Consider the following 15,187-nt stretch of genomic DNA (forward strand, 5'->3'; position numbering starts at 1 on the left):
ATTTAATGTGGATAAGTGCAAGGTGATGCATATAGGGAAAAATAACCCATGCTATAATTGCACAATGTTGGGTTCCATATTAGGTGCTACAACCCAAGAAAGAGATCTAGGTGTCATAGTGGATAACACATTGAAATCGTCTGTTCAGTGTGCTGCGGCAGTCAAAAAAGCAAACAATGTTGGGAATTATTAGGAAGGGAATGGTGAATAAAACGGAAAATGTCATAATGCCTCTGTATCGCTCCATGGTGAGACCGCACCTTGAATACTGTGTACAATTCTGGTCGCCGCATCTCAAAAAAGATATAATTGCGATGGAGAAGGTACAGAGAAGGGCTACCAAAATGATAAAAGGGATGGAACAGCTCCCCTATGACGAAAGGCTGAAGAGGTTAGGACTTTTCAGCTTGGAGAAGAGACGGCTGAGGGGGGATATGATAGAGGTGTTTAAAATTATGAGAGGTCTAGAACGGGTAGATGTGAATCGGTTATTTACTCTTTCGGATAGTAGAAAGACTAGGGGGCACTCCATGAAGTTAGCATGGGGCACATTTAAAACTAATCGGAGAAAGTTCTTTTTTACTCAACGCACAATTAAACTCTGGAATTTGTTGCCAGAGGATGTGGTTAGTGCAGTTAGTATAGCGGTGTTTAAAAAAGGATTGGAGAAGTTCATTACCTGCTATTAAGTTCACTTAGAGAATAGCCACTGCCATTAGCAATGGTAACATGGAATAGACTTAGTTTTTGGGTACCTGCCAGGTTCTTATGGCCTGGATTGGCCACTGTTGGAAACAGGATGCTGGGCTTGATGGACCCTTGGTCTGACCCAGTATGGCATTTTCTTATGTTCTTATGATGAAAACCTATGCACACCAAATGATATAATATGTTAATTTTGGATATTGTTGCATCTCTGAACCAATGGTTAACAAACTGACCCATGCAGCCCACAAAGCATGTGTGCATCATTGTCTCCAGATCATGTAAATTGCCAGCCTGCAGGTCAAGGGGGTAGCACTTTATATAGTACTTTACAAAACAAAGCAGCAGCAATCTGTCAAAAGAAAAAAATTAAATTATGACATAATTGTGAGTGAGTATGAGTGAATACCTGTGTGTGAGTACTATTGAAGGTAGTATTCGGGGTGTTAGTTTCAACTTTTGCTATAACGCAACTACGTCATAAGCTGAAAACCTCCCCAGCTATAGGAAACTTTGTAGCAATGGGAAATTGCACAAGCAAGCAGGTAGAGAAGACTAACGTGAAAGCCAATGAAAAGACAGTAAGAAACATACATCTCCTACCTAATGCACAGAAAAGTGCCTTCTACCATAGTTAAAGCTCATAACAGAAGAGTAGGGGTCTGGTTGGGGAAAGAGTCAGAACGAAGAAATCCAACATTAAAAAAACATACAAAGAAAAGCAAACCAATTTGTAAGGTGCACCACTTGTACAGCAAGAGAGGGCTCAGTTATTTGGATCTCGTAAATAAAGCAGGTAGCAAATTTGTGGTGCGGTAAAGTATGCCTCACACTGCAAAATGTTCAGTGGAGCAAAAATGAGCACACAATGTAGTTCTCGTATTGCAGTCATGGTATAAGAGCAAAGCAAGAAATAAAGCAAACAAAAAAAATGTTACACATAACCAAGAAAGCAAACAAAGCTCTCAAAAAATAAAATAAAATAAAAGGAAAAAAAGCCTCTCCATCCAAGTTAAATTTTGTCACTTCTCCAACCAGGCTACAATTCCATGGCTCTTGGTGAGCGAGCACCAAAAGTTGCTTTTGTTTTTAATATTTAAAAATGGCCAATATGGGCTTGCATTAACAATAGCAGGCTTTAGTCTTTAGAGCAGGATGATGCAAAGGAATGCTGGGAACTGATATAAAAATGTAGCTGCTTCAGCCGAGTTAGTTTCCCCTCACTTATCGGTATAATGTATGAGAAATATAGCTTTTTCTTTAGCTCTCATTTCACTTCCATGCAGCTTTGTTTTGTGCTGCAGATCTTGTGAGAAATTCTGGAAGATAAATATTCTCTGGTCAGTCTATTTATTATTTATTTATAGTTTTTATATACCGGGAGTTCCTGTATACAATACATATCACTCCGGTTTACAAATAACAGTAAGAACTACTGCCGGGGGCAGTTTACATGGAACTACAAGAACTACAAGAGTTTTGGCCTATGAGATGTCTCCAGCATCAGGACCTTGTCAGTAAAGTGTTATAGGTGCAATGTATTTGGCTCTGTTTCCTACCGGAGGATGTTCTAGAGAATCTAGACAAACATGATCCAACTTCACTCAATCAATTTTAAATTTAACATTCAGCAGCGGGGGTATCTGTTCAGATACAACTGCCCAGATCATCTGACCTTTCAGGTATCCCTGTAATATGGAGATTATTCCTCCTCTGATTCTCTAGATCTTCTTGCCTTTCACCACACTCTAAACTGTTTTCTCTAAAATTTGGATCTTATTTATGGCAGAGGATAAAGACGGTCTTAAATCATTTAAACATGATTCATTTTCATCAGTTCTGTCCAATTGCTTTATGGCAGCCAAAATGAGCTGCATTGTTTTCTCCATTACTATTTCTGATTTAAAGTCAGCAGTTAATGTAATTTTAGGGGCCTGTTCATTCATGACTTTATACAGTTTCAGTGGTGTTTCGGTAGTTTAAGAGCTCACCGCTGCATTCTCCAGAGTTGAGATCACCGGGAGGATCATCATTTTCCCTAGTGGACCTATTCCCTCTTTGCTTTGGTTTAGCTGACTGGTCGTAACCTTTGACTATTGCTCACTGTAACGAAGTCAACCTACAAAGGTGGAAAAAAAAAAGCAACAAAATGGTTGAGCTGTGGGGTCTTCACCAGCATGTCCTCACTGCTTATAGAGGTGTCAGTACCCAGCAACACTTCTGTGGATCGTATGAAGAAAGTGAACATAAATGCCATACTGGGTCAGACCAAGGGTCCATCAAGCCCAGCATCCTGTTTACAACAGTGACCAATCCAAGTCACATGTACCTGGCAAGTACTCAAGCGTTAAATAGATCACAAGCTGCTATTGCTTATTAATTACCGTAATAGTTTATGGATTTAACCTCTAGGAACTTATCCAAACCTTTTTTTAAACCCAGTAACACTAACTGCTGTAACCACATCCTCTGGCAATAAATTCCAGAGTTTAATTATGCGCCGAGTGAAAAATAAGTTTCTTGGATTTGTTTTAAATGAGCTACTTACTAACTTCATGGAGTGCCCCCTGGTCCTTCTGTTATCTGAGAGAGTAAATAACCGATTTACATTAACTTGTTCAAGTCCTTTCATGATTTTGTAGACTTTCTATCCCATCCCCCCTCAGTCGTCTCTTCTCCAAACTGAACTTCTTTAGCCTTTCTTCATGGGGCAACCCCTTATTTTGGTCGCTCTTCTCTGCACTTTTTCCAGTACAGCTATATCCTTTTTGAGATGCTGTGACCAGAACTGCCCACAGTATTCAAGGTGCGGTCTCACCATGGAGCGATACAGAGGCATTATGACATCCTCTGTTTTATTTTCCATTTCATTCCTAATAATTCCTAACATTCTGTTTGCTTTTTTGATTGCCATAGCACACTGGGCCTAAGATTTCAATGTATTATCCACTATGATACCTAGATCTTTCCTAGGTGGTAACTCCTAAGATGGAACCTAACACTGTGTATATGCATAACTTTGCACTTGTCCACATTAAATTTCATCTGCCATTTGAAGCCCAATCTTCCAGTCTGTCACAAGGTCCTCCTGCAATTCATCACAATCTGCTTGAGATTTAGCTACTCTGCATAATTTTGTGTCATCCGCAAATTTGATCACCTCACTCGTCATACCCCATTCTAGATCATTTATAAATATATTAAAAAGCAATGGTCGGGGAGCCCAAGAGAGAGAGAGACCGCGAGGACCATCTGCACTCACCCAAATCGGAGAAAAGAACTGCCTGGAACAACTAGAGACCCATTCGTGAGGCCACGGTGAGAGAACCCGATCCTCCCCCCTCGGTTGAGAGAGGGAGGGGTTTGAATGACGTCGGAGGAGTGCGACTGCCCATAAGAACACGGGCAGATGGCGCACTGCTGCCGTTGGCGTGCGCTGCCTAAGCCGCGCGCTCCATAAGGGGCGCGTGGCTTGGACTGGCTTAGACCGGAGAAGGCGCCTTCCCTCTTAGATGTTGAATGAGATGCAGGTCCGGAACATATCTCTCACTCGATAAATTGAAATCGGAATAACAGGAACTGTGAGTAAAAGTTTCAATTTGTTTTTGGGACATTTTTTTCTTGGGTATTTCTAGGTAATATGCCGCATACTAAGCAGAAGGGGAGGGTTCGCCCGGATGCCTCGACCCCGGTTAATCCTACCCCAGTGCAAACAATTTTGACAAACTTTTACCCGCCAGTAGACTTAATAACCCCGGAGAATCCCGTTATAGAGGTGACAGGAGAGCAAACTACACCTCTATTGGGAGAAGTGAGCTTAAGTCCCGGGGCACCAACTATCCCCCCACCTCCGAGAAGTGGCATAATCACTGGGGATTCTGGATCAGCTGACATACGGACGTCGATGGTACAGCTGAACTTGTTCGAGGTGGACTCTAGTGCTATGAAGCCACATAGTCAAGATCAGGGCAAGGAACTTGGGATCCTTTCCCTTAAAGAGATGAGGGGGGTTGGAGAGATCTTGGAAAGTTCCAGGACCTCAATTTCATCTGTAGAATCGGCAGTAACTCCCCCATTGGGAAACATCGCGACTCAGTTATCTGTTAACTCATCTCTTCCATCCTATTTGCCCGAGGCCCAGCCTGGCAATCAAAAAACAGTGACCGTGGAAACGCTCTGGCGTGCTATGAACACATTACAAAATAATATTTTGAAGTTAAACAATAGTATAAAAGATGCAAAATGAATTGATAAATTTAAATCCCATGGTGATAAACTATGGGGTGGTAATAAATAAAGTGCAAGAGAATATATCTTCTATAGAAAAGGTGCAATCATCAATTATTAAAGGAGAAACTGCTTTAAGTAAAAAGGTTGAAATATTGGAAAATCAGGTTAGGTATACTAACTTAAGATTGGTTAATTTTCCCAAGTGTAAAATGGTTTCACCTAGGGAACAATTAAAAAATTATTTTTTGGAAATTTTGTTCGGGCAGCCTGAACAGTTTCCACTAATAACGAATGTGTATTTTGTTAATGAAAAGAAAATAAATGTTTTGGATCAAGTAGATAAATCTTTGAATTTAACAGAACTAATTGAAACATCTTATTCAGCTCAAGTGGAGTCGAGAGGTACATTATTGGTCAAGTTTGAAAAGTCCCTAGATAGAGATAGGGTATTAAAAGCTTTTATGTCAAAACGATCGTCCCTCTACTTAGGCCAAAAAATCTGGATATATCCAGATGTCTCTAAGGAGACACAAGAGAAAAGGATAAGATCTATTGCTTTGGCCAATATGGCGAGGACACATGGTATACAAATAATAAGATTCCCATGCAAGTGTGTCATGCGGGTGGATGGAGTTAGATACGTTTATTATGATCCATTTCATTTAGAGAAATTTTTGGAGGGGTGAAGGAACCCAACAGAGGAAAATAATGCCGTAATCTAATTACCAGTTGGGGAAAAAAGTATGGAAAAGTCTACAATTCTGTTAAATTTTGAGTACTTAGTTAATTCATAAATATTTTGCTCAGTGCTCCCTTTTTTGTTTTGCATCTGGGGACAAGATATGTTATTAATATGTTATTAATTAGTGAATTTACTATTTGGTTTCTGTATTGGAATATCTTGTATACCTAAAAATATTCAAAGGTATTTTGAATAATGTAAAAATTGAATGATACTTATTGTAAGTTGAAAATTCATAAATAAAGAATTAAAAAAAAAAAAAAAAGCAATGGTCCAAGTACAGATTCCTGAGGCACTCCACTGTTTTACCATTTTCCATTGTGAAAACTGACCATTTAATCTTACTGTTTCCTGTCTTTTAACCATATTACAATCCACAGAAGCACATCGCCTCCTATCCCATGACTTTTTAGTTTTCTTAAAAGCCTCTCATGCAGACTTTGTCAAATGCCTTCAGGAAATCCAAATATACCACATCTACCGGTTCACCTTTGTCCGTTTATTCACCCCTTCAATAAAAAAAAAAAGTTGATTTGTGAGGAAAGACTTCCCTTGGGTAAATCCATGTTGGCTGTGTCCCATCAAACCATGTCTATCTAAATGTTTTGTGATTTTATTCTTCATAAGTTTCCACAATTTTTCCCTTCACTGAAGTCATGCTCACCAGTCTACAGTTTTCTGGATCACCTGTGGATCCCTTTTTAAATATAGGGGTTACACTGGCCATCTTCCAATCTTTAGGTACATTGGATGATTTTAATGATAGTTTACATCTGAAATTTCATTTTTTAGTTCCTTCAGAACTCTGGGGTGTATACCATCTGGTCCAAGTGATTTACTACTCTTCAGTTTGTCAATCAGGCCTACCACATCTTTCAGCTTCACCATGATTTGGTTCAGTTCATCAGAATCATTACCCATGAAATCCTTGTCCAGAACGGGTCTCTCTCCAACATCCTCTTCAGTAAACACTGAAGCAAAGAAATCATTTAATCTTTCCTTGATGGCCTTATCTTCTCTTAAGTGCCCCTATAACCCCTCTATCATCCAACGGTCCATCCGACTCCCTTGCAGGCTTACATACCAAGGGATGCAATCAGAGACCAAGAACATTTGGCAGAAAGATACAGAAATAGCCCCTGGCCTGCTTAAGAAGAATGTCCAAGCGCTCCTGGATATGTTAGCTGTAGAGATTACACCTTATTGAACGCCAGGAGGGTGGCTCTTTGGCACAATGCAAGTACTAAGAAAGGCATCAGCAATAATATTGAGAGATTTAGTTCATTCCCAACCTGCCCTGGCTTACGAATGAGGTTCATTCCTGTCAAGGTATGCACAAAACAAACCCATTTGGAGACCCTGCCCCTCATAACATCACAGGTCCCCCATAGCAAATGTTTTTGACTATAATTAAAAAAAAGAAACAAAGCGCCAGCAGTTATGGCTGGGATGAGGTGTGATTTTTACATACACCATTTGATATAGCCTGGTTGCTGCTGCATTAAGCCAGGACAACCTGGTCAAGCAACATTCTTGGTGAATCCGTTTGGTGAATCCGTTTGGTGACCAACATAGTTGAGGAATATGCCACAGACGCCCATTCATGCAGAGGCAACAGAGAAATGGTTCCTAATAGACAGCAGAGGGACATATACATCGTGTTTTGTTTTCTCCTCACCTCTCTCCTCCCTTTTCTGTCCAATGCAGGGCTCTCAGCAGGCCACTCCATATCGGCGAGTAAGAGAAGAGGAGATTGAAGTGGACAGTCGGCTTGCTGATAATTCCTTTTCAGCAAAGGTAATGAGGGAGAAATAGATGCGCATGGTTTTGTATTTACAAGGAAGGGTCAATAAATAAGGTGAATTTAAGGATAGTATTAAAAGGGTAAAAAAATCATCTGAATTGTTTACTCCCCCCTCGTGTTTTCACAGCAGGGAATGGAGTAATAGGAGGCAGGAGTGAAAATGTGGGAGGACACAGTTTATATGATTTTTCTCTCTTAGGGCCTCAGTTACTAAACATTTTTCCCATAGTAACAGAATGGGAGAAAAACCTTAGTAAATCAGACCCTTGGATATGTTACAGGTAGGGACCTTAGTTTTCTTTTTTTTTTGTTCTTTTTCAGGAATTTATCAGTATTTATTATAACAAACAAAAACAGAGTTATTTGTTTCCACTGAATTTTCTCCTGGGTTTGTTTTTTTTCATTGTAATAAACACTGATACATTTGCAGGAAAAATAAAACTGAAAATGAAGGTCTCTAGTTACAGGGAATGGTGTAGAAGTGCCTGTTGTGGTATACAGTCACAGCTGCAACATAAGGACCCGATGTAATAAGCTGCGGGCTAAAACTGTGAGCTGCAACTCAGCTAGTTTAAAAAAAAAAAAAAAATTAAACTCCCGATGCAGCAAGCTAATGTTCTGCTAATGAATGGGGAGTTAACGTGCAGTGACTGGGAAATGTGCACTCAGCACCAGCTGAATGTGTGGATTAACTCGGGGGGGGGGGGGGGGGGGGGGGGGGGGGGGGGTGACTTTCAGACGTGATTTATACACCCAGAACTCAGGTTTTGTGCGCACAAGACTTTTCTGCACAAAAATACATGATTCATGCACACACAAAATGCTTTCAGCACAGAAACCATGCTTTGTGTCAGAGCCTGTTTTCTGTGCATGAAATCCCGATTACAGGTCCTGGGACTCCACTGGAACTCCGGGTTCTGCTCATAGACTGACACTAGCGTTGGAAACTTTACTCCTCTGTTCCAGGAGTAAAGTTTCCAGCGCTTGAAAACCCGAATTAATCCAGCCCCCCTCTGTCGCGGGGGGGCGGGGTTAATAGCTAATGCCTTCATGAGCATGGGATTTCCACGCGAGGGTGCTAAGCAGAGCGCACAGTTTTTTGTTTGTTTTTTTGCATGCACGTTTTTTGGGCGCAGAAGTCTTTGCTGCATCTGGAGTACAGTTTGTGCAGAAAAAATGTGCACCCAGCTGTGGGTAAAACTGTGCTCTGCTGAACACACATTAATTACTACATCGGGCCTTCAGTAAGTAAAGAGTAGACACTACAGTGAGAGAGAGCGGTCTGGGGTCACACAGCAATCATTGCTGAAGCCCAGTACACAGGAGACAGCAGCACAGACCCAGATGATGACAATTTTCTTGACTTATAAAGGTGATGCCAGTGAGTATAAAATATTTTTAATGTTTATGGAAAAATGGGCTTTTGAAAATAGGAAGCAAATGTTAAGATATCTTTATTCAGGGTGGTACAAGAAAAAATGTTGTCTAAAACATGAAAAATATTGTCTCCTGTTTTATTTTAATAAATTTCCAAGGATTCTGGCAGTGGTCATGATTCCTCCTAAGAGGCTATCCAGCACATGCAGAGTTCTTATCTTAAGTACGCATGCTAGATTGGACTAGCACCATTGTGCCCTATAAACCTGTCGTGCGTGGTGTCGGAGGATCCAGTGAGTGGCAGTGTACAGCTCAGAGGGAACATGGTTGGCAGTTGACACTGACCACCCTGATCCTTCAAAGAAAGCTGTACCCTCTGCCGCCCAATGTTTTAAAAGTACACAGAGCTATAAGGCTATTCGTGCTTTATCATCTAAAAAAAATATTACCACTAATCCATTTATTTTTGTAATTCTTTAAACTGCTCCCTAAATTCTGAAACTCCTTAAGTAAAGCCACCTTTTAATGTAATTTTTTTTTCTAGTGAATTTAATGCCTATGAAAGGTGCTGGTTGGACAGCCTATAGAAAACTTTAATTCATCCACAGAATAAGTACATCACAAGTAGCAATGGGTCCTTAGCTACCTTCACACACTGCTCTGACACAGAAAAGGCATAGAGGGGCAACAGCAATGTAAGCTTCCCTCACAACCTGCCCCACCACACAACAGAGAGAGCACGGGCAAGCTTCCTCACCCACACTTGCCAGTGCATGCAAGTTTTCCTGCACTCTGCTCTACTAGTATGTGCCTCAGTCTTGCATTGGAGGCATAAACCTCTGTGGCCTTGTGATTTGGTCTACATCACTGTGCAGTCTCTCTGCTGAGTCTTATAATAATGGTGCACATTAATGCCAAGTTTTTATAGTGGTTTTTATGATGTATGAGGTGGACTTAGATCATGGATACCAACTAATTTTACATAGACCGGTGGTTCTCAGCTCAGTCCTTGAGGACTACCTAGCCAGTCTTGTTTCTAGAATATCCAAAATGACTGTGAGTGAAAGATGTTTGCATATAACAGTGCATGCAAGTACCCCGTGCATATTCATTGTGGATAACCTGAAAACCAGATCAGGCTTTGGTCCTTGAGGATCAGGTTAAGAACCATTGACAGGAATGGAGGAGTAGCCTAGAGGTACAGCAGTGGGATGGAAACTAGGGTTCAAATCCCATTGCGTCTCCTTATGACTTTGGACAAGTCACTTTTCATAAGTACAGACTTAGATTGTGAGCCTTCTGGGAACAGGGAAATGCCTACAGTACCTGAATGGAATCAATTTTGAATGCCTGAAAAGCAGAATATAAAAAAAAAATCTGTAAAAAAACCCAAAAACTAGACCACCCATGGCTTTTAGTTGTTAATGACTTGTCACTACTACTCTGAGCTGGATTTGAATTACCTGGAACTGAAAGCTCTGTAATCCCTTAATTAGTACAGTGTAACTAATTACCTCATATGGAATAGGATCTATTAACTTATGTACTGTATAACACTACTTGTGACTTCATATCCAGTATGGATCAAAATAGTACATTCCATGTCATGATCTGAAATAACTGCTCCCAAGGTTTCAGGAGAGCTGCTAAAGTTTTTCCAAAATAATGTGGTGATGAGAAATATTTTAAATGATACAGGGTTGGATATTCCAACTTACTCTATATACTTTGAAAGTTTTGCATAGCAAAAAGAGGCTGCAACTTTCTTTTAATGCTGTGACACTGCAGTCCTGTGATTCCATTTTGCAGTTTAAGGCAGCAATGCTAAATAGGTCTACAGAGAATCTGTTTGTTTCTTAGCTCTGTTGTTGCCTTTTTGGGTACAGAGCTCCTTGCCTCACTCAGTGGGGCCATTACACGTATACCAACATGGGAAGTAAATGAGCAGCATCAGCCACTGATGCACAGTGCTGGGCATTCCATCGTACAGCCCAGTCCTGGGTCTCCTTTTTCTTGTCCTAATATTTTAATTTCTTTAAAAGCACTTGTGTGTACCTCTTGTTATGACTTTATGATTTTAATAATCTTTTACCTGCTCATGCTGAATTCATGCTCAAGCTATGTCAGGGTGGTGCCTGTATCAAGTTCTGATAAGCAATTAGTTTTTCCTAGCATGTAATCAGATGGACTCAGGACCAGTGGGTTTATGTTCCCCTGCTAGCAGATGGAGAACAGAGCAAGCTGAAGTCACAGTATTGTGAAGTCACAGCCTGCCAGTATTCTCAGTCTCCAGCAATGGTGGCCGTTCATCTCCCTATGGGGATTGCTTTGAGTTTTTTTTGGAAGGAGAAATTTGAAATCTGCAGATGATCTTGGCCTCTCACATTGCAGGAAAAGACAATGTAAAAGCGGACTTTCTCAGCAGGGAGAGTGGACCCAAGAGAGTGAGTGGTGTCAGCCGAGGCGTTTCAGCTGATTGTGGCTCGCTGGGGCCTTCCATTCCTAGACCTGCTGGCGACTTCTCACAATGTGAAGGTTCCTCAATTCTTCAGTTGCAGGAGAGATCCATGGTCCCTGGGCATAGATACTCTCGTACAGCTGTGGCCGAAAGACAGATTGCTTTTTGCCTTTCCTCTGTGGCCCATATGCTGGGCAGGATAATTAGCAAAATTGAAGGCCACAGGGGGCTAGTACTCCTTGTGACACCAGACTGGCCCAGGCATCCGTGGTATGCAGATTCTTGAAGACTCCTGGTGGAGACAACCCCCCCCCCCACCCTTCACCTTCCGCCAAGCATAGATCTGTTACAGCAGGAACCGGTTCTTCTCGAGGATCTGGCTAGGTTCTGTCTTACAGTTTGGCCCTTGAGAGGGCTCGCCTGTTGAAGTGTGGTTATTCCTCTGTGGTCATTGCCACCTTTCTCCATACTCGCAGGTTCTCCACTTCCTTGGCTTATGTGTGGGTTTGGAGAGATTTTGAGGCCTGGTGTGAGGAGTGGGGTGTTCTTCCTCATTCAATTAAGATCCCACTCATTCTGGATTTTTTTGCAGGATGGGTTTTAATAAAGGATTGGCCCTTAATTCCTTAAAGATGCAAGTTGTGTCTCTTACCTGTTTCAGGGGCCAGGTGAATGGTGGATCATTGTCATCTCACCCTGATGTGATCTGTTTTTTGAAGGGAGCGAAGCATCTTAGGCCTCCCTTGAGGTTACCAGTTCCCTTGTGGAGTCTTAATTTGGTGCTGGACTTTTTGGTGGGCCTTAGGTTCCGACCACAACGTAGCCCTTCCTTATGGTTGTTGACTCTGAAGACTGTGTTTCTGGTGGCTAAATGTTCTGCATATTGGATTTCTGAGCTGCAGGCCTTGTCTTGCTGGGAGCCATTCCTTCAGATGACTCCGGGGGCATTTCAGCTGCGTACTGTTACATCCTTCTTGCCCAAGGTAGTCTCAGACTTTGATTTGAATCAGCCCATCTATTTGCCATCCCTGGATAAGGTCAGGGATGCAGAGGAGTATCGCCTCTTGCACTCCTTGGATGTCAGGCGACTTGTCGTGCAGTATCTGGAGGTTTCTGAACCTTTTCGAAAGACCGATCGCCTGTTTGTTCTCTATGGTGGGAGTAAGCAGGGCGCGCCAGCTTCACGGGCTGCCATTGCATGCTCAGGTTAGGGCTCTTTCCACTAGGGCTCAGGCAATGTCACAGGTGGAGGTTTGTTGTCGCCCGTCGGTCTGCTGAGCTGTGACGTGGTCCTCCTTACACACTTTTTCCAGGTTTTATCGTCTAGATGTGCAAGCCCGGGAGGATGCAGCCTTTGCAAGTGTGGTCTTGACTGGACTGCGGGCAGCCTCCCACTTTATTGGGGAGTAGCTTTGGTACATCCCACTGGTCCTGCGTCCATCTGCCTGCACGCTAGGAAATGGAGAAATTACTTACCTGATAATTTTGTTTTCCTTAGTGTAGACACTCAGCTTCCCACCCTCGACTGCCACATGATGGTTAGTAGTCCTCGTGTGGGGGCTCTGGGTCCCAAGGGATTACTGGTAAATGTTCATCTGGTCCCTAGGTTGGGGTATCTAGAATCTTACATGAGTTCAGTGTTTATGGTTGGCTGAGTACAGTTCTGGTTACCTGTTTTTAATCCATGTTTTAATCAAGTTTTTTGCTAGTCTGTCCACAGTTGCTTTTGAAGAGAATACTGGCAGGCTGGAGTCACTGAGTATATATACTGGGATGTCAGCTTGCTCTGTCTCCATCTGCTGACAGGGGAGCATAAACCCACTGGTCCTGAGTCCATCTGTCTACAGTAAGGAAAACGAAATTATCAGGTAAGTAATTTTTCCATTACTTAGACTTCTGAATGGAGGAAGTGATAGAGAGGAGCTTTCAAAAACCGAACGCCGGTGCCACCTGTAAAATGAAAGAAAAATTAAAACAAAAAAGAGCATGTTAGTGGTTTTGTTTAACTGCCAGTCGTGTTGCCTTCAACAGCCTTTCTGGTGCTTTAATATTAAGATAAGAACAGCAGTGTGTTGGGTAATTTATTTATTTTTTAAGCAGCAAATGTTCATTCTGTAATTGTGTTTTCTGAAACCATGATGTGTTGGCATTATTAAATTACCAGTGAAAGAAAAAAAAAAAAAACCTCAACAAATACTGCAGTTTTCTTGTGGGTGTCATGATTGAACAGTGAATGCTGTGGCTCTTGATCCGGGGGTTACTTGGGTGCTTTGTTAGGTATGAAATTCTGTGCAGATAGTTTTGAAATATATATATATTTTCTAAAAGATGGATGCTGTCTTGCTTGCAGAAAGGTGCTGAAGGTGACTGGGGCGCAAAGGCCAACAATGTGCTGCAGTTCACCAAGGGAAAGTCCTTTCGACACGAGAAGACAAAAAAGAAGCGAGGCAGTTACTGTGGCGGTGCCATTTCCACCTCCGTTAACTCTATCAAGTTTGACAGTGACTGAATCTGAGGATCCAAGGCGCCTTTAACCCTCTCTGGACTGCCCTGGACATTACGCAAACACATACACTCACCCCTCTGCCCATTCGTCTCTCTCAGCTGTGAACGGTGCGTCCCGCATGCTGTGCTTGTATTTAGGAACTACGTCCAGAAGTTCAGCAGGCGTGAATAGTGTGTGTATGTGTAATGCTGCTAGGTCATAGTATATGCAGGCAGGGGCTACGTACAGGCCTGTCATGCTAGTACAGATTGTCCATTGGCGGATGAGGAGAAACGTTTGTTATAACAACTGTAGCCTGTTTTATAAATATATTTATGAAGCTTTAATTGTATATTGAGTCTGGTTGGTCTCTTGGAATATGACAGAGCATCCATATCCTCACTGTTACCTGAGAGTAATGGGGCAGTAATTCACATTGCCAGCAAAAATCAGAACGATGTCACCACATTGTTTTTGCTTGTGTGTTTGTATATATATTTTTTATTTTTTTTTTAGACCAGGGTCTTGAAGCCAGAAATCACTGGCACCGTTTCTGTGATGTAGCAGACTCTTAAGAAGGAATCGTGACTTCCAGAGGCACTGTAACTTGCAGCAGTATTTGCCTCTGTCGGTCAATGTTGCCCCTCTGCTGGGTCGTAGTTTTCTGAGCTAGCTGGTTGCTTTAATGGCCTCCTCCATGTCATCCTCTTTCCTAACAAGACTAACAAAGTGCCTGGGAGGTTCTTGGTGTAAACCGACTTTTTACATTTTTAATAAGGTAGCAACACCTAACAGTTGTAAGAAGTGAATTGAGAAGCCGCCCGAGTTTCTCACTTGTGGTAATGTATTGCCCTTTCTGAAAAACAAGTGTTTGGAAGCCCTTCATTTGATTTATGGAGTGTGATCTCAGGTGGTGGTGGGTGGTGCTGGTGATAAATGGGCATAGGGATAATTGGAGGTCTGAAAAAGCAAAGTAAATACTGAAACCTAATAGCTGTTGCACCATTCTGGTTTATTTTGAGAATACGGATTCTTTTTTTTTATTTTTATCCCACCCATCTTTCTCCCTTACTCTGCCAGAGCCTGTTGCTTTGATGTAAGCGAGACTGCCAAGGCGGATGCATAATATGTTCTTATAGGTAACCATTGCCTCGCGTCTTCCCACTGCCATGGAAATGGTGATGGGTTGTGCTATGTAGGGAATGCTATCCTGATACTGAGGGGCAGGCAGGCAGGCCTGGTGCCTTCAGCTGCCAAGGGAATGAGGATAGCAGGGACGGAGCTTTGTCCCAAGTGCCTTACTGTTATAAAAGAAGCTAAAGACAGGCGTGTACATAAAAGGGGTTTTCTAGTTCTCCATTGAGTCGGGTGCAGAATGGCCAGTTC

At 42.1% G+C, this 15,187-nt stretch overlaps 1 protein-coding gene across 2 annotated transcripts in view; it reads left to right on the plus strand.

Annotated features, from left to right (window-relative positions):
- NOLC1 (nucleolar and coiled-body phosphoprotein 1) overlaps positions 1–14,153 on the plus strand; it is a 99,176-nt gene extending 85,023 nt beyond the window's left edge. The window contains exons 12-13 of one of the 2 annotated variants that reach the window (XM_029609010.1): positions 7,385–7,474; positions 13,667–13,803. In XM_029609010.1, the coding sequence (XP_029464870.1) occupies positions 7,385–7,434 (50 nt within the window). In that variant the 3' untranslated portion in view covers positions 7,435–7,474; positions 13,667–13,803. Of the gene's footprint in view, positions 1–7,384; positions 7,475–13,666 lie in introns of both variants that reach the window. The other variant, XM_029609009.1, reaches the window with a different exon arrangement.
- Positions 14,154–15,187: the final 1,034 nt, after the last annotated feature.

This window comes from Rhinatrema bivittatum, chromosome 7 (genome assembly GCF_901001135.1).
Source record: "Rhinatrema bivittatum chromosome 7, aRhiBiv1.1, whole genome shotgun sequence".
NCBI classification, from domain to species: domain Eukaryota; kingdom Metazoa; phylum Chordata; class Amphibia; order Gymnophiona; family Rhinatrematidae; genus Rhinatrema; species Rhinatrema bivittatum.